The sequence below is a fragment of the Mesoplodon bidens genome, assembly GCF_964165515.1.
Source record: "Mesoplodon bidens genome assembly, chromosome: 15".
In the NCBI taxonomy this organism is placed as follows: Eukaryota; Metazoa; Chordata; class Mammalia; order Artiodactyla; family Ziphiidae; genus Mesoplodon; species Mesoplodon bidens.
The window spans coordinates 18,135,937-18,162,664 of record NC_138171.1 but is presented as its reverse complement, the minus strand read 5'-3'; the positions used below and the strand labels follow the sequence as shown (position 1 = coordinate 18,162,664).

The 26,728-nt window shown below is 44.3% G+C and overlaps 1 protein-coding gene across 1 annotated transcript in view; it reads right to left on the bottom strand.

Annotated features, from left to right (window-relative positions):
- PTPRT (protein tyrosine phosphatase receptor type T) overlaps window positions 1-26,728 on the bottom strand; it is a gene marked incomplete at both ends in the record, with an annotated part of 1,089,241 nt that overhangs the window by 148,369 nt on the left and 914,144 nt on the right. The window contains 2 exon segments of the mRNA XM_081255209.1: window positions 12,376-12,405; window positions 24,412-24,547. Coding sequence (XP_081111335.1) covers window positions 12,376-12,405; window positions 24,412-24,547 — 166 coding nt within the window.

Below are 26,728 nucleotides of genomic sequence, written 5' to 3'. Positions count from 1 at the left end.
AGGGACCGATTCTGGACCTTATTCATCTTTTATCTCACCAAGTCTGAGAGGGTATAATTCTTATCAGTCTTGCTGCCTTATAAAGTAACCTCCTTCAGAATTCTCGTCACAGCCACCTCCCAACCCATGATAAGAACACAGCACCAGTAATTGGCAACTCTCTGTTCCATGGATTTCTTTCTTTAGGTAGCCTGTGCCCTGGTCAATTTGGTGAGCCTTCATGTCCTTACACTTAAAATGACCTTTCCTCACTGGAGTGACTCAAAAATTTCATGAGATATCTACATGGAAGTACTTTGTAAACTGCAGAAACTATGAGTGGACATAATAATAGAAAACAAAATGCAATAATAATAATAACTACAATGTACCAGACACAGAACCAGATGTTGGACATGCATTATATTATCTTATGTAATCCTGGTAAATCCCCACAGCAACCCTCCAAATTTGGTATTACTGTCCCGCTTTTATAAGATGCAGAAACAGAGGCTCAGAGAAGTTAGGTTAGAAAGTAGTAGGGTCCAGGATTCCAATCCAAGTGCAGTCCATGCTCTTTCACTGCAGTGCTGCTCCTAGGTTTTAAGTATTATTTTCCTCACCATTCAGAGCTAATGCAAAGTGCTGTTTAAAACCCTTAAGGAGTGGGAGATGAGATTACAGAAGTATGATTTATGGAGCAAACTGCCCCCAGCCTAGATGGCCGGAAGACACCTGCACAGCAATCTAGTGGATGTATACACTTTGAATCAGCCATGGATCTCCTGGAAAGACCTTAGATCCCACATTTTCATGGTAGTTTTGCTGTGTAAAGCAAAGATAAGACAAAAGAATGTACGAAATCCCACATCAACCATATCTGAGGTTAGAGTTTCCACCAGAAGTTCTCTCTCTCATCAGTAGATGTCCAAATAATAAATGACAGGGAAGCAAGAGAAAAGTAAAATAAAGTATAGGCAGTCTTAGCTTTTCTCCATTTCTAGAAAAGTGCACTGTCATTAAGCTGTTTTCTAAGACAAAACAAGCCTTCTTTAATCCTGAGGCTTCACCTTGGCTTATAACCTTAATAAAACCATATTTTCATTCTTTACAAAAATTAAATCCTCCCATCTACTCGGTGCTCTGTGGTGACCTAAATGAGAAGGAAATCCAAAAAAGAGGGGATCTATGTATACATATAGCTGATTCACTTTGCTGTACAGTATAAGCTAACACAATATTGTAAAGCAATTATACTCCAATAAAAATTAAAAAAAATTAAACTCTCCCAGTAAAAACAGGGTACTGGCCACACTAACCTTTCAATTTTTCCCCTTAACAAACATGGGTGGCTGTAATATGCCTAATAATTCTCACTTAGAATGTTCTGCACAGTGGTTCAAAGGCACTGCAAGGAGAAACTGCTCCAGAAATGAACTTATTTACAAAACAGAAATAGACTCACAGACATAGAAAACAAACTTGTAGTTACCAAAGGGGAGGGGACGGGATAAATTAGGAGTTTGGGATTAAAATATATACACTACTATATATGAAATAGGTAACCAACTAGGACCTACTGTATAGCACACAGAACTCTACTCAATATCTTGTAATAAGCTACAATGGAAGAGAATGTAAAAAAAGAATATATATTTATATATATGTATAACTGAATCACTTTTCTGTACGCCTGAAACTAACAGAACATTGTAAACCAACTATATTTCAATAAAAATTTAAACAAACAAAAAAATTGCCCCAGAAATAAGCTCATCCAATGTTCTTTAATTCTGATAAAAAGATTTCATAAGAAGTATTGAGCTTCTTGAAGTTTCATTAATGAAGAGAAGGCTAATGAACAAATATTTCTCAGGAGATTGACTGTGGCTGAGGGGTCTTTACTCCACCATACACCAGTATGAGGAGTAATTGTTATGAGAAATTAAATGCTATTTTTAAGTGTGCCTGGGGCATTTTCGCCATTTATTAAATGGCCTCTACATACTTATGAACAGCATAAGGACTGTCTACCTCAATATCTACAGGGAGGAAGCGGTGCCATCAAATAGCGTGTCATCTTCTACAGACTCTGCCCTCCACACTCAGGTGCCAACACTTTAACCAGAGGTGTGTCTATTTGATGATCCTGTGGGGTCAAACTCTCATCTGAGGTTCTGGGTTAGGTGGCTAGACCAAGCCCTCATGCTAATCTTCCAAACGCGTATCTTCCAGGAAGGACCCTGGATTCTCAGACTCTCCCATACGAGTGGTTCTCGACAATAGTTTCATATTAGAATAATCTGGGGAACTTTAAAATGTCTAGGTACCACTTGAGACCAGTGAAGTCAGTTCTCTAATCTTTCTTTATAGGTTCTGGCCTGTGCTCCCCTCCCTTTTTGACGGCTCTCCTTAAACATACTCCAGTTCCTCTGAGCTCTGTTCTCAGGAGGAGGCAACATTCCTGAAGAGACTGTCCAGAGTAGCCTCTTCTCCATTTGGAGAACCATGCCTCTTTTAAGGCAGGTTTTGCCAGCCACATCATAAAGGACAAGCCTGTCCCCCAGCCCCTATATTTAGAAATATCGTGACAGCCCTTCTAGTTTCAACTCCAGCCTTTTCTCTTCTCACTGGCCTATAAAATCTTCTTGTGTTAAAATGACATTGTCTACCCTTGTGGGTTTTTTGCCAGAATCATTAGCTGACTCTGATCCCTCACTGAAATCAGCCGGGATGGAAACCAGGAGGAGGGGTGTCCTATCCAATTGCTCAGAGGAGAATTTTTGTAAGTTTAAGAACCACCATCTACGATTGCCCTACTTCATTCTATTTGGCAAATTCTTCTTTCATTAACTTATGTTTGGAAGTTTAAAAACTCTATCTTCCCCCATCCCCGACACACCCAACCACTGCTACGTTCTAGCTTAGCTCTACCATTTGATAGATGACAATCTAATGAAATGCAAGTGAAATGAAAACAAAATGGCATGTACATTGTATTTTTTAATTTCTTAGGATAATTCCATGAATTGAGCACTATCATTCCCATTTTACAGATGGGAAACTGAGACTTGGAGTGCTTAGGACTCACAGCTGCTAAGCAGTGGAACTGGGATTCAAACCTTCCCCTTCCTACTCCAGTCCTTTCTTCCTCTTTTTGTTTTTACTTTCCAAGTTTTTCCTAGCATGTCACCTACCTAGTTATAAAATGTATGTGTGTGTGTGTGTGTGTGTTTGTGCACGTGCCTGTGTATTTCAAGATAATGAGGCCAAGGAGAAAAGTGGGTGAATGTGTTATTTCTTCAGTAAAACATCTTGCCTCTGCCCTATACCAGGCATCCTTTTTGGCCCTTCAGCCCATGGTATCTTTCCTCCAAGCTGAATCAGTGACTTCCTTTTCTTTGTCATGTCTTCACTGCTCCTCCTTCATGTATTTACAACATTATAACTGTTTGTTAACATGTCCAAGTCACCTTTTAAGCTCCTTGAGAGAAAGGTATTTCTTTTTAAGTGCTTAACACCTAGCTCAGTGCTCAGCACAAAGGAATTGCTCAATAGGTGCTCGTGGATGAAAGAATATGTCATTTAAACATCACGGCTGTTCTGAAATGCAGGCGTTATTACCCCCATTTTACAGATGAGAAACTGAGGTTGAGATGGAGTTAAGTAACTTAACTGAAACTGTGGAGCCAGAATGCCCAGGGCTCTTTCCTACATGGCACAGAAACCTGTCTGCTATCTTGCTAAGTACCTCCAAGCCCAACCAGACAACTAGGTAATAAGTGGGAAAGCACTTTGGAAGAGATAAAGCTGTATATACAAACAAGATATAATCATTATCATCATCATCAACATTGCAAAGCTGTAACTAAAGCACTTCCTTCCATTAAAAGCACTCTGCCAAAACACTTAGAAAGGCATTTTCCACTTTGTGCATCTCAGCATCCCATCTTTGCTACAGCCCTAGCTGCAAGAGTCATTCTCAGTTTGGGGACGTTTGCTGAAGGTAAGAGCTTTCAGAACTAAATCCGTTCCTGCCCTGGTGACACATTTTTAAGGGGGCACTGTGGCTGGGCACTTCTGACCTTAGTTCTCTCCTCTGGCTGGTTCAGCAACAGGTTCTTACTATGCTCTTCTGGGATACACCGTGAGCTCCCCAGGCAGGAGCTATGTATTTAGATGCTCACCGCCCTCCTGCCCGGCAAAGGCACAGGTGAGAAGCAAAGGCCTATGAACGAATGATTGCCTAAGGAAGGACTTTTTAGAGTTTACTTATCATCAGTGGTTAACAAAGTGGTGACCCAATTAGTGTGTATACAAAGTGTCCGTAGGCAATGAAGTATGCATGCTCAAGGGCGGGCGGGGGGCATATGCATACTCAGATTAACTTGTCTCCAGTGACCAAATTGAATGGGGGTGTCTCAGGTTGGGTTCCTGGAAATTCGACTCTGAGACAGAGATTGACATGTAGGGGATATGTGAGGAGGAGCTTCTGGAGACAACATCTGTGAGGAAGGGCAGGAAAGGGAAGGGAGGGGAGGTTAGGGGAGAGAAGGGAAGAGGAGGGGAGGGGAGAGTGGGGAAGAGAGGGGATGGGAAAGGGAGAGAAAGGGAAGGAAAGGAGGAAAAGTGGGCAGAAGGGGAAGCTGAATGGAGACGTAGCTGCAGTGATGGTTTAAGCCAGCCCCATGGGAAGCTCGGACACTGGACTGATTTTTACACCCCTGTAAAAGTCAGCTATTGACCAGCTATTGGATGACCTTGGGTGAGGCAGCTCTGAAGATCAAGAAGTCCCAAAGGAGGCTGTTATCCAAGAGTTGTCTGCCAGCAGCAGTTCTAGCAACTGGGGTGGGGGCGGGTAAGTCCATTCTTGAAGGGGGAGCTGAGTAGCACATCACAACACTGTCCATAGAAACTTCTCTTTCCAACCCTATTTCACTAGGTCATGCCTCTCTGTCAGCAGAGAATTCCCCCACTCTTTTAACTTCTTTATAAAGCTCAGATGTATTTACAGAATAGAAGCATTTAGAATCACACATCTTTCAGGACTTCCCTGGTGACACAGTGGTTGAGAATCCGCCTGCCAATGCAGGGGACACAGGTTCCATCCATGGTCCGGGAAGATCCCACATGCTGTGGAGCAACTAAGCCCGTGCGCCACAACTACTAAGCCTGCGCTCTAGAACCCACGTGCCGCAACTACTGAGCCCACACGCCATAACTACTGAAGCCCACACGCCTAGAGCCCATGCTCCGCAACAAGAGAAGCCACCGCAATGAGAACCCGCACATGGCAACAAAGAGTAGCCCCACTTGCTGCAACTAGAGAAAGTCCATGCACGGCAACAAAGACCCAATGCAGCCAAAAAAAAAAAAAATGGTTCTGAAGAACCTAGGGGCAGGACAGGAATAAAGACACAGATGTAAAGAATGGACTTGAGGACATGGGGAGGGGGAAGGGTAAGCTGGGACGAAGTGAGAGAGTGGCATGGACATATATACACTACCAAATGTAAAACAGGTAGTTAGTGGGAAGCAGCTTCATAGCACAGGGAGATCAGCTCGGTGCTTTGTGTCCACCTAGAGAGGTGGGATAGGGAGGGTGGGAGAGAGATGCAAGAGGGAGTGGATATGGGGATATATGTATACGTATAGCTGATTCACTTTGTTATACAGCAGAAACTAACACACCATTGTAAAGCAATTATACTCCAATAAAGATGTTAAAAAAATTTAAAAATTAAAAAAAATAAAGATACGAGTGCGGCCATTATGGAAAACAGTATGGAGGTTCCTCAAAAAACTAAAAATAGAATTACCATATGATCCAGCAATCCCACTCCTGGGCACATACCTAGACAAACTATAATTCAAAAAGATACATGCACCTCTATGTCCACAGCAGCACTATTCACAATAGCCAAGACATGGAAACAACCTAAATGTCCATTGACAGATGAATGAATAAAGAAGATATGGTACATATATACAATAGAATATTACTCAGCCATCAAAAAGAATGAAATAATGCCATTTTGCAGCAACATGAATAGATTATCATACTAAGTGAAGTAAGTCAGACAGAGAAAGACAAATATCACATGATATCGCTTATATGTGGAATCTAAAATACAATACAAATCAACATATCTACAAAACAAGAACAGACTCACAGACCCAGAGAACAGCCTTGTGGCTGCCAAGGGGGAGAGGGGCTGGGGAGTGATAGACTGGGAGTTTGGGATTCACAGAGGAAAACTATGAATATAGGATGGATAAACAACAAGGTCCTACTGTATAGCACAGGAAACTATATTCAGTATCCTGTGCCAAACTATAATGGAAAAGAATATATATATATATATGTACAACTGAGACATTTGCTATACAGAAGAAATCAACACAACATTGTAAATCAACTATACTTCAATAAAATTAAAAACAAATAAAGATACTAGAATTTTCCAGGCATGGAAGGTGGGTAGGCATTCCAGGAAAAGGGCACTGCAGGTACAAAGGTGGGACACTGCGAAAGGGACACTTATATCAGGCTGATGTGAGGATCAGGAGAGGAGTTGTTCTCAAAGTCAGCATCCAAAATATTAAACTGAGTTGTGTGTAAAATGCAGATTCCCAGGCCACACTTTCAAAGGAACTGAGCCGATCTGGGGGTGGGGCCCAGGAATCAGAATTCTCACAAGGTCTTCCCCTTGGCTGAAGAGCAGCGGTAGGGCAGCCGTCTTTAACTTGTCTTTATGGTAATGCGTTCCATTTTCACCTGTCAACATATTTGCTGTCAGCTTTTGGTAATTGATACTTATCATCTTTAAATGGCTTCCTTCTATTCCTATTTTTCTTCATTTTTACTTGAAGTGACTGACAAATTACATAAAATGCTTTTCGAGTCTCTCCTGATATCATCACTTCAAATTCCTCTTTAAATGTATTGAGGCAATGATATTTGATTTCCAACAGCCTCTGATGTGAATAAAAGGTGTATGCATTTCAGAAAAGAAGGCAGTTTCTTACTTTGGTTGAAAACCTACTAAGTGCTAGGCATTTTCCAAACTTTGCCTCATTGAATCCTTGCAAGGTCTCTGTGAGGAATGCATTTTTAATCTCCACTTTACAAATTAGGACACTGAGACTTAGAAAAAGTGAAGTGGCTTGTTCAGGTCACAGATGCTGAAGAGGAGCAAAGGTTGCCTTAAAGCCATGGAAGCAAGGAAGGTACAGGCTCTGGAGTTATCTAAAAATTGTTAGTTTTTTTTTTTTTTAAGAACAGATCATCTGTTGACTTTAGCTGTTATGTCTTTTAATTTCAACTTGTTCTTTCACTCATTCCACATACATTTACTGGGGGTTCACTGTGCGTGCTAGGGCACCATGGGGAACACTGCAATGAAAAAGAAACATCCTGCCCATGATAACAAAGTGACTGCGGTGAGAATTGGAGAAAGGGACATTCCTACAGGTGGAAAGAATCAGAGAAGTCTTTCAGTGGGAGCTAATGTTTTTGACACGGACCTTGAAGAAGAGGAATAGGATTTAAATATGCTGGAATGGAGAGAAACAGGATGGACGTGAATAGCCCAAGTGTTCTGGAGTGTTTGCACACAGGGACCAGCCCAGGAGGAACCCGCCTCTGCGACACTCACACAGGTGAAATGAAATAGTTGAGTACTCTCTCTCTGCCAGAATGGTTGGTAAACATCTTAGTGCCTTTTCAAGAACTACTACACTAAAATGTCTCTGTTCAAAACAATTACTGTGCCCATCACCTGCCATGAGGTAAATTAACCCATGAACATACACCAACTCTTAACATCCTTTCAAAAAGCAGACACTGAAGTTGTTGGGTGCTGCTTTACTACAGAAAGGTAAAAAGGAATTCTAGAGAAGCATTTTTGTCAGCTCAGGAGGTGAGGAATAATAGCTGCTATTTATAAAATACCTACTTTGTGTCAGCCAGTCTACAGATACACTCGCTCATTACCCCTCATGAAAATGCTGGGAAGTTAGAGTTGTTATCACCATTTGCAGATGAAGAAACTGAGGCTCAGGGTGGTTCCATGACTGCTCAAGGTCTGAACAGTCTGGAAGAAGAGGCAGACCTAGGATTGTGATCTAAGTCTGACACCAAAACCCACATTATTTTAATTTGTAATATGTGTACTGGACCGTGAAGGACCCCATTCTAGACTCCTCTGTCCCTGGGTCCCAAAGTGCCCTCGACCTATAGCTCTACTTATCCATGTCATTAGCATTCCTTTGGTCACCCCTTACTCTATCCCCTTGGCTACCACCGATCTGGCTGCCCTGTGCTCTCAGCTCTGACCACATGGCAAGTCCCCAGGACAGCAAAGACAGGACTGCCTCAAGGGCCTCCTTGCCAGCCAGGAATAGCTACCACTTCTTGTCCCAAGCAAGGCACAGATGTCCCTGCACAGAACTGAGGCTGTAGAGGCAGACACGCTTGCACTCAAATCCTGGCTCTCCCACAGCCTGGCTGAGGGCTCTCCAAGCACATGGTCCAGGCAGGAGCCCTGAAGGTCTAGTGAGAAGGATGGGCGGGGCTTGGGGGTATGTGGTCCAGGATTCAAACCCTAGCCCTGCCACCTCCTGGCTGTGGGATGTACACACGTCCTCAAATCTCAGTCTCAACGTCTAAATAGACTCAACACGAGAGCATGTATCTCGCAGGGCTTGCTGTGAGCATTAGATAAACCCTGTACATCATAGCTACCAGCTAGTAACTGTTTTCAACTTCTGCCTCCTTCTAGGCTGGTTCAGCTGCCCTGCATTCACCTTTGTGTCTGCGGTGGCTAACACATGGTGCAGCACATTGTAGGAGCTCATAAAGCAGGATGAATCTTGAACCCCATCCTCTCCCTATCTCAAAAGTCTAGGGCAGGGATAGGAAGACTATGGCCCTCAGGACAAATCTGGCCCACTGTCTCTGTTTTAAATAAAGTTTCATTGGAACACACCCATGCTCAAACATGTACGTATTGTCTATGGCTATTTTCATGTTACAACATCAGAGTTGAGTAGATGCAACAGAGAACCCATAAAGCCAAAAATATGTAGTACTGGCTCCTTACAGAAAATGTTTGTGGACCCTTGGTCTCGTGTATGGGACCTTTCAATGGGCGAGAGCCACTGAGGGCCTCTTGGTTTTGAAAAAAAAATTCCTCTGTTCCTCCTCCACCTACACTTTACATCCTCTTTCCCCAGTTTATCTATTTTTTCTCCTTATCTCTCTTGGCGACTACATAATACCTGTAGTACTTTTCTTATGTACATTGTTTATTTTCTATCTCCCCCACTAAAAATCTTCATGTGGGCAGGGATTTTTGTTTGTTGAGCTAACTCTTATATCCCAGAACCTTGACCAGTGCCTGGCACATAAGTGGGAACCCCACAAATACTTGTTGAATGAATAAATATGGATTTCATGGAAAAGACTGTTCAGCCAAAGTGTGTTGGAGACTTTCTCCTTCATGGAAGATTTTGAGGCTTTTAGAGGGATAAGGTGACGCCTTAATCCCTGCGAGGATAGTATTATTCTTCCTATTTTACGGTTGAAACAACTGAGACTGGGTAAGTCTGTGCTTCTCAGACTTTAATGTGCCCATGAATGAACTGGGAATCTTGTCACAATGCAGGTTCAGGAGGTCTGAGCTGGGCCACCAGGTGCTGCAGTTGTAACAAGCTCCTGTGTGATGCCAGTGCTGGTCTATGGACCACACTTTTGAGTAGAAAGGGTTTAAAGTACCCACTCAGGGTCTCTACCTAAGATGTGGCGGAGTGGAGTTTTGAATCTGCAGACCGTGGGGGTCCTCATTTCCTTTCTGTTCCCCCTTCTCTATCTACGTGCATCCCTCCCTCCTATGGTTTCACGAGACCTGTCACACATCCCCTCCTTAGCTCCCTGTCCCCAAACACTTTGCCTCCAGACCTTCCCTTCTCAAGGCACCCTACCTCCAGCATCTGTAGCTCTCCCTTCTGCACAGGCTCCTCTACGTATACACGTGCCCAGGACTTTCTGGCCCTTCAAGTGGCCAGTCTCATGTTCTCCTGTTTCAGGGCCTAGTGGTTAAGAAGTTATCTACCTCATGGGCCCTAGGCAGGCTGGCTTCCTCCCTCAAGGCTACCCCATGACCTGCACAAGTGACTTCTGATGGTCAAGGGCCATGCCCAAGCCTTCCACTTCCATCTCTCCGCAGCATCTGCTATTGTCAAGTCCTCCTTCTGCAATGGGCTTTGCTTTGTTCTTATGGTGCTCCTCCTACCTTGCTGTCTGCTTCACCAGTTCTTCTCCCCCTCTGAATCTTTAACCATGGCCAGCTCCTGAGCTGGCATGAGTGTCACAATCTAGGATCTGTCACTTAGAACTCCAAGTCTGCACCCATTGGAAGACCCTTGTTTATCACTGCAACTTGAACTATAAGGACTTCCATATCTATATCTCCACATTGTTCATCTTTGCTTTCACCACAGGGTCCAGCACAGAGAATGGTACAAAGTGGGCATCAAGGCAGTGCTATGTACACTGGAGAACAGACTGAGGGAGTGAGTTGCCCAGAAGGCATTGCATGCCCACACCTACTGTGGAACATTGATGCCATGAGGACCTCTAGAAGACCAGAAGAGCCCCCAGGGGCCACCACTACTGCCCTGACTCCTTACGGTTTCTGAAAGGGGAAATAAAGAAACTAACATTTCATGAGTGCCAATTTTTTGCAAGGCACTTTACAAAATCCCTCACTCCCTACAAGTTAGGCACTTTTACCTCTATTTTAGGGTTGAGAGGAATGAGGTTGAAAAAGTTCAGAAATCTTGCTCAAGGCCACATAACTGGTGAGTGACAGAGATGTGACTTGAACCCAGAGCTGCATGACTCTTTGCACCACAGCAACAACAGCCCATACTGTCTCACACGTCTCTGCCTTTTGCACATGCTCTTTTCCCTGCTCAGAATTCTTATTTCTTCAGTACTGGATAAATCCATCTCTAAAAGCACTGATAACTATCCCCTGTTCCACTAAAAAACTGGTCACCCGACTAAGTGCCCCTATTCCATGGTACACGTTGGTACATCTCCGCCGAGATTTCAAGTATCAATACTTGATGTTAGGCTAGTCTTTCTGATAGGCTTGTGTACTGTAAGGGTGAGCCTCAAAGTCCTGGCCATCTCTCCATCCACAGTGTCTGGAACATAATGTGCATGTTCAATGCCTATTTGTCAAATGAATGAATGAACAAATGAAGCAAGTTTTCTGGCATTTTCAGTGTCGGTGGCCGGGGTTCATTGGTTCCTATATAACATGAGGGTGGTGATACCAGAATCTCATCTGCTCACTGCGTGGACCTATTGACCAGGGACCCAAACACTGAGCAGAGGGATGGGGAGGCTTTTGCTGGCTCCATCCTCATCTGTGAAGGCTTCAGCAGATGACCACTAACAGATATGGTCTCTCTCACAAAGCTGGGTTTGCCAGGGGTGGAGGAAGACATGGAATGATGGATAACGGACTTTACAAGGAGTGAGGCATTCTGAGCTTTAATCCCACTCTTTTGCTAACTGGAGCGTGATTTCACACACTTCTCTGGACCTCAGTTTTCAAATATGGAAAATGCTTATTAGAAATGTGAAACTAATTCAGTGGTTTTCTAACTCTTCATTACCAAGGATCTATTTATGGAGTTTTTCTCCATTACCCTCATGTTGTGAAAACGTCTGGTTTTGTAATAAGAAAAATCATCATCTTTATTTAGAAAGAAATGTTAGGCAATCAGCCATCTATAACTACCAACAAAATGCACTGACATAACTAATGATAAACATCAGACTGAGATAATTCCAGTCCCAAAGACCGTGTATATTTCTGTCACCTGTGAAGCTGATTCTAGATAAAGCCATGATCCCCTGTAGACTTCCTGAAATAGTGGAAACAGCCAATGAATTTCCTTCTAATCTTTGAGCCCCTAGGGCTACACGTTCCCCAAGTAGGCACAAATGGGCTTTGAAGTTGCCGAGATCAGTGATTTTGTTTTATGTGTGCAAATCCTGCAGGAGGATTAGGTTTTCCTCTTGCTGGAATTCGAGGATTTCTAACTAGAGAATTACACTGACAAAGGAGAAACAGCCCTTCACATCTCCAAAAACAGGGGAAAAGATCCTTGATGGCAGAAACATAACAGACATGAACATTTTCAACATGGACAGTGCATTTTCAAATGGAAAACATCTAGGCAAAATAAAAACTCTGAGGTTACAGATGGCTTAGACAGAAGTGAGTATGAGAAACCAACAGACGGTTGGTGCAGGAAATGCATGCTACAGGTTGCCTTACAGGGCACAAAGCAAAGTCACCCCGGATCGATACTTACAAGTAATAGGAGTAGGAATAAGCATTTCTTCTATAGATTGATGGGCAGTCAGATGATGGAAATGTCCAAAAAAGGGGGGAAAAGAAAAGACAAACAAACAAGAATTAGATTTATAGGAAATCTTGGTTCTTTGAAATGCACATAGTATTTCAGCATCCCTAAGTTCAAGGAGATGCAAGTTTCTCAACTAGTCATCATCCCCGAGAATCAGATACTTTCAGCGGTAGAAGAAAAGACCTCTCCTGTGATAGAGACACTCACTACTCATGCAGAGGAAGCCACATCGCATTTGGTTGTTTTAGTCGTTTGAAAATTCTTTCTTACGGTTAAGTAAAACTAGCTTCCTTATCATTAAAACTTTTTGGTCTTGGGTCAGATTGCTGTGGCATTCTAGAACTAGTTTACCACTCTTCCACGTGACAGTGTTCCTAAGATCTAAGGAAAACCATAATGCCTTTTATCTTCTCTGTTTTAGGTCAAATCACATCAGAATCTATTTAGTAACGTCACACCAAAAGAAAGGAAATTGTGTAGCCAGCATCCAAGATGGCTCCCCAATGATCCATACTTCCCAGCACTCATACCCATGTTAGTGCTCGCCCACACAGAATCAGGGTTGGCCCTGGGTGACCAACAGAATGTGGGTGGAGTTACATTCTGGGACTTTCTAGGATAGGACAGATAGAAGCCTTGCAGCTCTTTCTGGGTTTCTGGAACTCTCACTTGGAACCCTGAGCCTCCATGTAAGAAGTTTAAGTATCCTGAGCTTGCTGTGGTCTGAAGGGACCATATGAAGAAACCACACAGAGAGGCCCTAAGCCTGTATGAACAGAAAGAGACATCCAGCCAACCTCGGGCTGTTCCCGCCCCAGCCAACTGGATTACGCCAACTGAGACCCTTGATATCACAGACCAGAAGTAAGTCATTCCCTCCAAACCCTGACCAAAGTACGGATTCGTGAGAAAAACAAATCACTAACTTTCATGGCTTATTTTTAAGTCACTAAATTTTGGGAAGTAGTTTGTTACATTATCAGGAGAAAACCAGGACAACATTCAAACTTCATCATGAAAAACCATTGCACTAAAAGAAAGGAATTCCAAACTTCAGTTTGAACAGACTACAACTTGAATAAACTCTCTGTGCCTGCATTTTCTTATATGATCCTTAGGTGAGTTGAACTAAATCACTCATTTTCAAACCGTGTTCCCAGGATTCTGCAGAGCAGCATCATTGTAATGGGGAGGGGGGTACTGAGGTAGGCCTGCTGCTTCCCTGCCATCCACCACATTCGGAGCTTCTCCATTTTAATCTGTTTCGTAAATTGGCATTTCATTTAAGATTTCACATGACTAAGAATTCCATTCTCCAAAAGAATGGTTGAAAAATCACGGCCCGCAATATATCTCTTCTAGCTCTTGGCTTCTGAACAATAAAAGAAAAACAAATAAGTCCGTGATATTCTCTTTGTTATAACTTTTTGTATTTTGTAGAAAAATAAATAGGAACATTTTTATTTTACAGACTTAGCTCCACGGACAATAACTGATACATTTGTGGATTGAGAAAAATTGCTGAATAATTCAGGTCCCCAAATATCCATCTGAGTAGGCAAGAATACTTTGCTTCCTTCTTGAGTTATTTGGTTAATTGCAACTGTTATCCAGTTTGGTTGGCACAGGAAGATGCGGTCTTTATATCCACAGGGTGGGAACATGTCCTCAGAGCCCCAAATTTCCCCCTCTTAAGTAGGAACGGGCCAAAGTCCCCAAGGCAGGGCCATCTCTAGGCTTTCTTTCATTTATCAGGAGAGACAAATTCCATAGATCCAAAAGGAAAGTGACACCTGAGAGCTAAGACACCATGGCAGAAGGGAAGTCCCATACCTCCTTGGGAGGCTGAGCTGAGGACAATGAACCATAGTGCAGCAAGATCTGGTTACTCATAAAACTGCTCAGTATCTTTGGCCAAATGAACAGTGGCCCCAGATGATGAAAGGGGTGAAGAACTTCTAACTGACGGGTAGGATCTGGAACAGCCCATATAAGTCACCCAAGCCCCTCCACCAACCATAACAGGTTGGCACTGTAAGGTGACCATTCCTCTTCTTCATTTCTGGCTCTGTGGTCCAGAGCCTGGGAATGTGATTCCTCAGGGGCAGAAAGCTCAGCATCCATTTGATGAAGACTCACAGACATCTCTGTTTTCCATATTGTCAAGAACACTGGACTGAGAATGGAGAGGCCAGTGTTCTGATCTCAGCTCTTTCACTTGTTCTCTGTGACATCTTGGGCAAGTCGATGCCACTGCTTGGATCTCTGTTTCCTGATCCGTGTACCAAGGTGAATGGCATGGATAACTGCCAGCTTAAACAGCTTTGAGGAGTGGAAATATGATAAGTCTTAGTATCCCAGAACCACCACTTGCTGACTGCATGGCCTCCAGCAAGTCGCTGTATCTCTGAGCCTCAGTTTCTCCATCTCAACGTTGGGGGCAATAATGATCTATTCCCAACAGTCATGGTGGGCATTAACATGATATTAATCTAAATTACTTCCAATTATATATGGTATGTAATACACAAAGTATTTTAAGTAAAGTACATTAATCTAATTTAATATTAGAATATATTAAACACCTGAAATATAGTAGGCCTCAACAAAGGGGAGTTTATGTTCCCCCCTTACCCACAGATAAAAGGTTTGCTGCTTCTCACTCTGGTGACCAGGAACAAAGTGTTCACCTACTTAGGAATATTAAAAATAGTAATAAAATTTTAAAAAATTAGTAACAAAATAAGAACAAATACTTATGTAGCACTTACTATGTGCCACACACTGTTGTAGGCTCTTCCCATACATTAACTTGTGTATTCCTCACAACCATCCTGAGAGATAGGTATTATTACCATCCCCACTTCACAGATGAGGAAACTGAGGCAAAGAAGGTTAAGTAACTTGCCTAAGATCACACAGTTAGTGACTGGATTTGGTAGCAACATGGCTCTAAAGCTCATGTGCTAGACCACTAGCCTGTGCTGGCTTCGAGGAAGAAAGAATATAGATATATGTTGGGCAACACAGTGGGTCAGGCACTGAGATGCCACAAGCCTTATCTCTTTTCATCCTCCCTCTGGCCCTGTGGAGCAGGTACTAGTCTTCTCATTTTTAGTTGAGGAATCTGAGGCTCTAAGAGGTCACCCCTCACTAGGTCTAATATTTTGTGTATTTTGGGACCAATTGCAAGGCCTCCATCCTGAGCCAGGATTTTCTCACAGTCAGCAGCCCCAGGCTACACTCTTGGAGTCTCGACATTCTGGGCCCTCTGGTTTTCTGCTCTCAGTCTTCAGGATTCACCTCTGCCTGGGCCACCTCCTCATTCCAACATGCTTCCTTAGCCTTCAACTCACCTCTGCCAAGTAGCTGAGTTATCCTGGATGTCACCAAAAGCCAGTGCTATCCCTGATTCAGCTTCAAGGCAACTCCAGAATGATGGCACCTGACAAGCTTCTATTAATTGAATATGTTTTCCAAATTAAACTGCAAAGTCTTCCAGGGCAAGGATTGCAGTTCTTTACTCTGTGATCAAAACAGAGTATACATGTGTCCTTTCTCTCAGGCTTGAAGATTTACTGAAGGTCTAAATTTACAAGGATACAGTGATATTGCAAGTAACAGATTGCCTGAGACCAAAGATCCTGAGCAGGAAGACAGTTGTGCTTAGAAAAAAAAAAAAAGAAAAAAACCCCAAACTTAATAAATCACATACTGTGGGATCTTTTCAGCTGGCTGACAAGAATGACTTGAGGTATAGCTTGTCTTTGTTTCATACTACTTAAACAAGACTAAGTTGTCTATTTAACCATCCATTTGACCATCTCCCTGTCCATCTAGTTCATAAACCCACCCATGCACTCTTCCATCCATCCATCCATCCATCCATCCCTCCCTCCCTCCATCCATCCATCCATCCATCCCTCCCTCCATCCCTCCATCCATCCATCCCTCCCTCCCTCCATCCCTCCCTCCCTCCCTCCCTCCATCCATCCATCCCTCCCTCCCTCCATCCATCCATCCATCCCTCCATCCATCCATCCCTCCCTCCATCCCTCCCTCCATCCATCCATCCATCCATCCCTCTCTCCCTCCATCCCTCCATCCATCTATCCATCCATCCATCCCTCCCTCCCTCCATCCCTCCATCCACTTAACAATCTATACATCTATGTATCCATCTAGCCCATAACCCCACACACTCATCAAATCATCCATGTGCTCATCTACTCATTCATCCAACAATCAATCCGTCATCCACTCATCCATCTTTCCATCACAGCCAAAACTTTTTAAGGACCTATTATATGATTGTCTCTGCCAACTACCAGAGATTGAAAGAGAAATGCCATTTTGATCCAGCCAATATGTCTCATGGGAGAGCCAAACAAAAAACTTATAAAATAGATGATAACAATGCTACCATTTAGATAGTAGGAGGTCACTTATGTGTCAGGTGCTGTTCTCAGCACATTACGTGGACTATTGTATTTAATCCTCACTAGAAGCATTACTACCTATGTTTTCCAGGTGAGGAAAGTGAAGCTCAGAGAAGTGAAGTAACTTGCCCAAGTTTATAGAGTTTAGTAAGCACCATGGCAAGGATTAGAATCCAAGAAGTCTAACTTTAAGAGCCTGCATTAATAACTACTATGTTATTATCTTCTGGAGTGATAAATGGTATGAGGTGGCAGCTCAGGGAGCTGTGGGGCCATATTTGATGGTAAGGGGTGGGGATGGGGGAGAGGTAATTTGGTTTAGAGTCTATGATGCTGGAGTTGTAAAGTCCAGGAACACCCAGATGGAGTAGGAGGGAGGGGATTTCCAGGCTGATGGATATGTGTTTACGGAATGGGTGGGGGGTTATCAAGGTGGGAATGTCAAGATGCTGGCAGGGTCTAGTTCGCAAAGAGTCTGAGGAGCTTACTCTCACAGGGAGAACTTAGGTCGCAGGGACAATGCAAAGAGCCAAGTGGTCAAATATTTTTCTAGATGGATAATTCTGGCAGGAGTGTGAGCAAAAAGCGGGAGGGGAGAGGGACTGGGGTCATGAAAGCTGCCGTAAGGGTCAAAGCAAGAGATGTTAGGGGCCGATCCTGCAATGGCTACGAGGAAGGAGAAGAGGTGATGTGAAAGGTGGCTAGAACACAAAAGCAAGAGGCGATTCAATGTGAGCATTTTGAAGAGGACGGCCAAGGTTCTAGCTTGAGTGGCTCCCCTAGTGAGTGCAAACAGAAGGATTCACTTTTCAGGGTGTAGAGTAAGAAGCAGTTTAGAATGGGGTGGACAAAGCACGATAATATCAATACATGTATTTGGGGGCTGCTTTCCCACCTCAACGAACCATTCAAAATTATGTCCGACAATTCAGCATATCAGCAAATCCTGTTTTACATTTCATCCAGGTTAGACGGTGTTAAGAGTGTAGACTCTTATCAGATTGGCCAGGTTTCAGACCCAGCTCTTCCACTTACTAGCTACGTGATTTGGGGCAGTTTCTTTAAGTTCTACATGTGTCAGTGCTGTGACCTGCAGCACAGTACAGTCTACGAGTTGCCCTGCCTCTTCAGCTCACCCAGTAGTTAGCTTTTCCTACCGCCTCAGTTGTTTTTTCCTGGAGAGACAGTGTGTTCTCTGAGTCTCAGACCATGGCACGTCTTTCACATACTGCCCTTCCAGCCTGACCCTCCTCCGCACCCCTCAGGGCTGGGTTTACCCTTGATGCTTACCATTGATATTTGGATCTGCGTTCTGAGCGAAGCTTTCTTGCCCAAGAGATGCAGTGCAATCCTGGGCCCCATCTGTTCTAATTTTACTGGGATTCAACACATTTTGAGGGAATCCCAAGTATCTGCAAGGCACATTTGTGATGAGGATGAATCAGAACAGTTGATGGTCCAGTGGAGAAGATAAGATGTGAATACAAATAACAAACATTACGACAGAACATAATATGGATCCTCATGGAGGGGATCCAGACGGTGAAGAGATCGTGTCTACACTGAAGGTCAGAAGGGATTATTGGAGAAGGTGTCTTTTAAATTAGACCTTAAACATGGGTAGTACCTGGTCACATGGAAAAGAGGAACACAGACAATGAAAGAGGAGGAAACTTTACAAGCAAAGGTATGGTGTGGGGTGAGACTTCAGGAAATCTGCCAGAATCATTGTGAGCAAGGGGATGGCGTAGCTTGACAAGGCTCTCCAGATGACTTAAGTATGTGCTTCTTGCCTTATTTCCACCCTATGAACCGCTGTTATAGGGAAGGAAAAGCCATTGAAGGATTTTAGAATGCAGGTTTGGGAGTACAAGTTTCATTTTTCAAACATCACTTTGGCTACAGTGTGGAAGATGGGTTGGAGAGGTGGGGCCAGAGTCAGGGAGGCTGGCGAAGAGACGCATAGAACAAAGCTATAGAGGCTTGCACCAGGGAAGAGGCAGTGGAGACGGGGAGGGGAGAGGATGCGACCAAGAGAATGTAAAGATTCAAGTTCAAAAGTACTGGGGTGATGGAGTCCCACTAGTTTGGCTGATGGAATGAGAGGTAGTACCTCTCACTAAGATGGGGACACGTGACCGGCAATACGTTGGTGGGTAGGTGATGATTTTGTCTTTGACCATAAAAACTATGAGGGTAGATGTCCAGGAGCAGATGATACAGGGCAGTAGAGCTCTGGAAAGAAAGGGCCAAAGCAGAGGACCTGCCCTCCCAGGCCATTTGTTTTCAGTCCAGCAAAACTATAACCACCATGTTGTGTGATAAATACACAGCTGAAGGTCTATGCATGTGGTACAATGGCTGCATGCGGGGGAGGATCATTGAATCTTCCTGGGATGGAGGGCTTGTGGGAAGACCTCAAGGAAGAGGTGATACTTGGAGGAATCCTACTTGGAAGAACTTGAGGCTGAGAGTTAGAGAGTAGTAGGAGACTTGCAGGTGAAGAGAAATGTCTGGACATTTGATTCAGGGAAATAGCATGTACCAAGGCAGAGAACAGTAGAAAATGATACCTGAACCTGGGTCACTTGTGTCCTATTCCAGGATTCACTTATTTTCTACTGGTCTCCGTGGACTGATAGAACAGAAGTTAACAGCCAGGGGTCTGGAGTCACAGACCCTGGGTTTGCATTTCAACTCTGCCCAAGACCTTGGCTAACTCCTAAAAACCTTTTTTGAACCTCAGTTTCCTCTTCTCAAAAAACAGGAGTATCAACAGTCCTACCCTCTATGATTATTTGTAGGATTAAAATCAGAGTATGGCAGCGGTTCAAATGGAGAATGAACAAATTAGGTCAGAGTGTGTGTCCTGATTGCAGCGCTGCCTTTTCACATATTAGTGATGGATTTGGAGCTGGCTTGGTACACTTGACGGTCATGTGTGAGATGAATGTCCCTGTTGATATTATGCAATATATGCATTACCTGTACGTAAGCAGGTACAGGAAGTAAAGCCTGTCCCAGCCATTAGTTCATTTGATCCTCAGAACAGCTACATGAGATTGGCTGCAACTCACAGCTGAGAAAGCAAAGGTTGAGCTTTGTTAAGTTGCTTCTCCAAGGTTAGCAGCAGATAAATGGGGCTGTAGAGATTTGGATCCAGTTTTTCTGCTTCCCAGTACAAAGCTAACAAGATGTCTATACCCATTAGACTGGGAGCTACTGGAGGGCAGACACAAATCACAGAGAAGCAAGGTACACCAAGAGATGCACATTTCTCTCAAAGTAGACTCTCATATCTCAAACTCAAGACACTCCAAATATACTCTTGGAAGAGTTACTGTTTGGACAGGCAAAGCGTGGTTGGCTGGCAGTTCAGGCTGTACCAGGAAGAGCTGGGCAGGGAGAGGAGAAGAGGAGATGGGGGTGGATGGAACTATGTGCTGCGAAGGACTTTGAAACTGTCTCCCTAAAAGTTGCCTAGTTTACATTTGAAAAGTAAGAAGGGATGGTGAGGTTAATGCAGGATACAGACAAGTCTTGGGGTAGAGATATACTGTTACCAAAGTATTCTGCTTAAGCTGGCTCCAGTGTTTCCCCATTCAAAAGTGCATTGCTATGCCTTAATCCTTGGAGGACCATGCTCAGATTTCAGGAAGCGTGTCCCAGGGAATAAACTGGATGACAGGAAGCTTGTAGGCACATGCACATATGTCCATATCCCACAAACAAACATTAAAATGTCAAACTTCCCATATGTGAGTGGCCAAGAAACACCTTGAAACATCAAGATACACTAGTGAAGGCACTAAGGCTTGAGCTTTCCACCTTAATTTGCATTGAAGGCACCCAGGGCCCTATGGTATTAAGCCAAGGGACCAGAGAGGTGGCCTTACAATGCCTTGGCTGCCCATTCCTTTGGGAGAGGATGTTCGATAATTCTAAAGGGAGGAGGTCAGGGAAGAAGATGAACGGGACTGCAGTGATGAGAGCTTTTTTCTATTTCAGGATTCAACAGGGTGTTCATGAAAAGGAGGTACGTTCCATTACATAACGGCATGCAGGAACCCATTTTAGAATGTTCTGAGGTCTAGATGTGATCAATAGAGCCAGGAGAAAAAGACGGAGTCATTATCCAGTGACAGCATAAGAATGACTATTTTGCAATGAGCTTGGCTATAACCACACTGGCTATTAACTCTGTCGGAAGGGGCTCCAGATGCCCTTCTTATTATGCTCATGCAATGCTGCATACCTTCATGTAGACCTGATTCTGTATGGTCCTGCATTCAAAGAAGCCCAGTCCAAACAGCCAAAGGTACTATTAAAAGAAGTCTAAAGTTTAATTTGCATCCTTTTCAAAGTGTAAGGGAGTTCTGTTTGAATTGCTCACCAGCATCTCATATCCCCTTCTGCAACCCTGCATTTTTCAAGCTCCCCTCCATCCATTATAAAACAGCCGAACAACAACAAAACTTTCCTTAGGCTATGCTGATATATTTTTCTCTCTCTCTCTCTCTTTCTCTTACATTCCTTTCTGAATGTAAATTGATTTAGCTTCTTTCACTAAGCCCTTCCCTTGGTCCTCTGTGTCTCTAGCCCTTTCTGGGCCAGCTTTCTAGTTCAGTACAACACACACACACACACACACACACACACACACACACAAAACACCTAATAGTAAGAGAAAGACTCTCTTTGGAGAGTGACAGGGACGCTTCAAGGCCTGTAGGGAGAAACTAGGGGCATACTGGAAACATGCGCCTGCAGCTCTGGGGAAGACTCTGAGACAGCTGAATCCACTGGGAGCAGAGGAAACAGGGAGCCGCCATGGCCATGTCTGTGGAGGTCAGGGAGAAGACCCAGCGCAAGCCAGTGCAGGGGGTGTGGCAGGCATTCGACTTCTGAGAGCTGCTAGATGCAGGAACTAACTCGAGGTCACAAAGGGACACTGAAGAGATGTTGACAATAGGATCCTGAGTTGTGATGATTCGCCTGTTATTTGGGGGTTTCTCTTCCTTTCATATCTATTCCTTTTAGGTGGCCGTTGGACCTCACTCTGGTGAGCAGTAAGTAAGTTCGTGACAGACTCAATGGACCAGTGAAGTTTTCCCCATATTTATATATGGGGTTGGGATCAGAAGAGGGAAAGGAGCCCATTAAGCTCTTCACTGTCCTTTGGTGGGGGCACCTCTAGACATCAGAAGTCACTGTGGGTTAGTGGAAAGAGTGCAGGCTGATGTTTAATTTCTCTTTTTCTCCCTCTGACCCCTCCCCTCCTCCTCTCTCCTCTCCCCTCCCCTCCCCTCCTCTCTGCCCCTCCCCCTTTCCTTCCCCTATACCTGTTTGTAAAATATTACCATCAACTAGGCCAGAAAAATGTCTTATTTTCTCCCAGAGATACTGTATATGCAAACACTGATCAGCGCCCCCTACCCCCTGCGCACTGCCACTACATCTGAGTTCTGCCTCTTGGAAAGAAATGGTGATCACGTGATGTCTGTTGGTTGGGTCTGATGGATGGTTTTGATAGAGGTGAGAGATGATGAAGATACTCAGAAGAGGGTAAAACCACACAAAGGGCTCACTTTAGCCTTGCTGCCAGCCCGAAAACAGAAAGCCCTTTCCTCCCTCCCAGACAGTCACACATTTCAGAAATAGCTGTTGAGAGGGAAGTGGTATTTCTTCACAAGCTCACAGACAGTGGTGACGTGGGTTAAGTCAGGCTTTAGAAGAGCAAAATTGGAAGAGCGTATCTGACTTACAAATCAGTGGCGAAGAACGAGAACATTCAGGGTCTATCAAAGAGGAATGCAATTCTATTAAACGGGTTACTTTTTTCAGGGAGACTGGCCCAAACTCACCTTTGTCTCTAAAGCGTCTGCGACTCGGAGAACGTGTCAATGATCTTACATGTGCGATGTGCTCACTCACCCCCAGAGAAATCAGACCTCACGTTCGGCCTCATCCAACAGCAGCCACAGACATAAAACGTGGCCTCGCTTTATGGATGATGATGAGGACTCTGAGGGCTCTTGACCCCCAGTATTATCATGGACCTTCCCTCCTCCCTAGCCGCTCCAACCAGAAAATCAGTAGCTGGACGAGAACCCAAACTCTTCAGTCATTCTGCTGGGAGCCTGAGGGAAGGAATGATCCTATAGGACAAAGATGTCAAGAAAGAACAGGTCCTACCAATAAGATGTCCTGGTCGAATGGGGTCCTGGCTGATTCTGAACAGAACCATGAGACACACAGAGACATTCTGGTGCCAGAACGGCTAAAAGAAGGCGGACTACTTGTAGAGCGAAACTGATGGCTGGAAATAAGGACACTGTCTTCATTTGTTGACTTCATGCATTTATATTCCTGGGACTCCTTAAGAGTAGAAGCTGGAATTTGTCTTTGGGGCATTCTGTCCCTTTGTTCTGGCGGGGACAAGTTTCACAAGCTGTTTTTGTCTCAGGGATGAAAGCAAGTCCCGGTCCTCATTATTGGGCTTGTCCTGAACTCTGTGAGTAACCAAACCCAGAGCTTCAGGCTGAGGAGTTAGTAGTTTGTTGAAGAATGGACTAAAAGGTCTCTTTAAATTGGGGGCAGGGCAGGTTGCAGCACATATCATTATCATGTGGATAAGTGTTTTGTTTGCTTTGGCAGCCTGGGGAGTGGGAGGGTGGAGACCAAGGCTGGAATCCTGGCATTGAAATTGAGATGGGCAGTAGGCACAGGGACATGGTGGCTAAGGTACAGTAGGTAGGAGGACCCCCTGTTTGGAGGAATAGTCGTGTACCCCAGGGACAGTGAGAGCTGATATTCTTCAACTTTCCCTGATGACTATTTCCTCTCCCTCTCTGCAACTCCTCTGTGTTGTCTTCAAGCCTCCTGCATGTCTGATAAACAGAAGATGTCTATGTAATGAATTTGGGGGATCAGGAAAGAACCTGTACCCTGGCTTTCACGAGCAATGCACGCAACAGGAGATAACTGTGCTCTCTGACCAGAGGTGCCAGTAGGACATCCTGCTGAGAGGTGACAAGCAGCAACAATCCAGCTGGGAAGGTTCTATGGGATGTGGAGTAGGAAGGAGCCTTCCCTCAGGGCTGTCACACCATCAGAGGTGGCTCTATCCCCTTGATGCCCAGGATGCATCTATCCCTTGGGATGCTGCTGCTTGACCAAAGAAAAGTCAAGGATGAATGAAGGTGAAAGGAACGAAGCCTTGCTTTCCTGCATCTGTATTTGTGGGCTCACCCGCGTTCCCGGGGCTCCCCTGTAATCCTGATGACGTGACCAATCACAACAGATGGTACTTTCTTCCTGCCCCACAAGAAACTGGCCGTCCTGGGGCTGCTCACCAAGCAGATACACATGCCCTTCAGACACCAACACAATGAGCCACCACTGGCCCCAAATTTCAAGACCTCAACAGTTATATCAGAAGGTCCCGGCTCAGAAGCGATCAGCAGAGAAAGGACCTGGCCGTATGGCAGTGTTGGGGCCCCCTGGGGTTGGCAGGGTCTGCAGGGCAGCACCCAAAACTCACCGCCTTTTGATGGTGAGCATCACACCCAGGAGAATGATGATGAACATGAGAAGGCCAGCGATCACGCCGGCCATCTTCACAGTATTGTCCACCTGCTTCTCCGGCTCCACGGTGTTGGAATTCTGAGTGGAGGCACCTGGGAGGGAAAGGGGGAGAAGAAAGATCATTGAAAAGCCTCACGTACGTGACTAGACGCAATCATAGTAACAACAGGTTCCATTCATTGAGTACTAACTATATGCCAGGCACTGTGCTGAGGGCATTAGACACACTGACCCATGTAACCCTTCTGAGGATTAATTCCTTAAGATGTCGAATTATTATGATGATAGCCTTTTCTGTAGAGGAAGACATTGAGATGCAGAGAAACTGAGTTGCCCAAGGTTACACAACCACTATGCTGGATAAGGGTAACCTTTATTCTCCCATGAGATCAAGCAGAGAATTCTATCCCTCATACTGGTTTGTCCCTACGATCAAACAATGGAACTATGGTTTGAATCTTAGGTTCATGGAATTATTCCAAATCCTACTTAATTATTTCAGGTAAATGGCGAAAACAACAGCTTTGTGTAAGGGTAACACAATTAAAAGCACTGGATTTTTAAAGATAAAAACATAACTTTTTAATTTTGTTCCTTATAGGAAACAAATGGTGGGGATTAAAGGGAATTGCCTTGGGTTCAGAAAATGCTTATATCTGCTAACTCCATTTTTGGATTTAATGCTGATGCTATGTGCTCTGCCAGCTACTAACACACTGACTCGATTCCACATCAAGGAAGACTGAGAACTGGGCACTTACTATATCCTCTGCCCTGTGCTGGGCCATTTTGTGGATCCGGCTTGGCCAATCCTTGCAAATATTCCCTAAAGTATATATTGATTTTCCCATTTTATAGATAAGAAAACAAAGGGAACTTGCTAAAAGTCACATGGCTGATAAAGCTCAGGGCCAAGATTACACAGGTTTTCTGTAAGTCTAGGTCTCAAAAGTCAGAAGTCTTGACTTCAACTTTCATGTCCTCTAGTCCCTCAATCCTTCTCCTTCCAGACAACCACTTGGCTGATGCCATAGCAAAAGTAAGGAGCCAAAGAATGCCTAAGCCCGGCCTCTTCATGCAGTGCACCAGGGACAGAGGCAACTTCTCATCCCAGGAACCTGTGTGAACCTTCTAGAGTGTGGTCCTGAACCAGCACCTCCATGAATTCTTCCCAATGATCCCATGTTTATGTGAGGCAGCTTAAATCCAAAGCATCCTTTCCCTGACCCTTCTCTACTTTTCTACCACATCAGAATCAGCTCATCCATTACCAGTGACACCACCTTCCCTGGTTGCCCCAGGAGCATTCCTCTCTCTCTTCTCCAAATTCTGATAACACTCTGTACCACCTGGTACAGATCTCAATGTGCTGATGTTATTAGTGATTTGTTTCCCCATCTGTCTCCGCCAGTGGTCTGCAAGCTCCTCAGGGGCAAGAGGAAGCGTCCTTTATCTTTGTTTCCTCATGTTAGCACAGGATCTGGCTCATAATTGGTGTTCCCTTAATGTCTGTGGTGGTTTAATGTTTAGCTGAAGGGATGACATCTCTGCCCACACACATTTGTTCTCATGAAACCAGATTAAGTTTCTCCTTTTTTCAGCCATGTGTTCACAGAACCCAGCTGAGTTGAAGGGATGCTAATGCCCATAAGGTATGATTTTGATTCTCCAAACTCATGGATGTTTCAGACCAGTCCTCCGGCACATCCCCTCTTCCCGATTAAGAGCATCAAGTGTTTCCTTTACCACAGCACTTTCCCCAGACTCTCTTGTAACTTAGAAAAACTGGGTTCACTTAGTCAAGTCTCCGTAGTGGGAACGGAAAGTCTTCAAGAGCAGAGAGTGTGTCCTGGTCATCTCTCTAAAGCCAGTGTCTAGCACAGGCCTCCCTCCTCCCCATCGTTGGTTTACAGATGATGGTTGAACGACAGAAAGGCTAGTGGACCACAGTCGTTTGCTTCATCTATTTATTCAAGCATTCATTAATTTGCTACTAAGCATCCATGTTCTGTGTGCCCAACTATGCTATCAACAGGGTCAGAGATCCTTCTCCTGGAAGGACTTACAAATAAGGGATTTTATTTAGGTCCCCTCACCAGCTAGAGACAAACCCAGCTCATCAAATCGCAGGATGGTCTGAGCAGGCTCTGCCTATTTACAGCCACAGAATTCCTGGTGGAGTTGGCCAACCTCATAGGAAGGCGGGTCTCACATTCCAGAGTGCAGGCAAGTCCCGAGTAGCCCCCATTTTCACGTTTGGAGACAAGATTTCT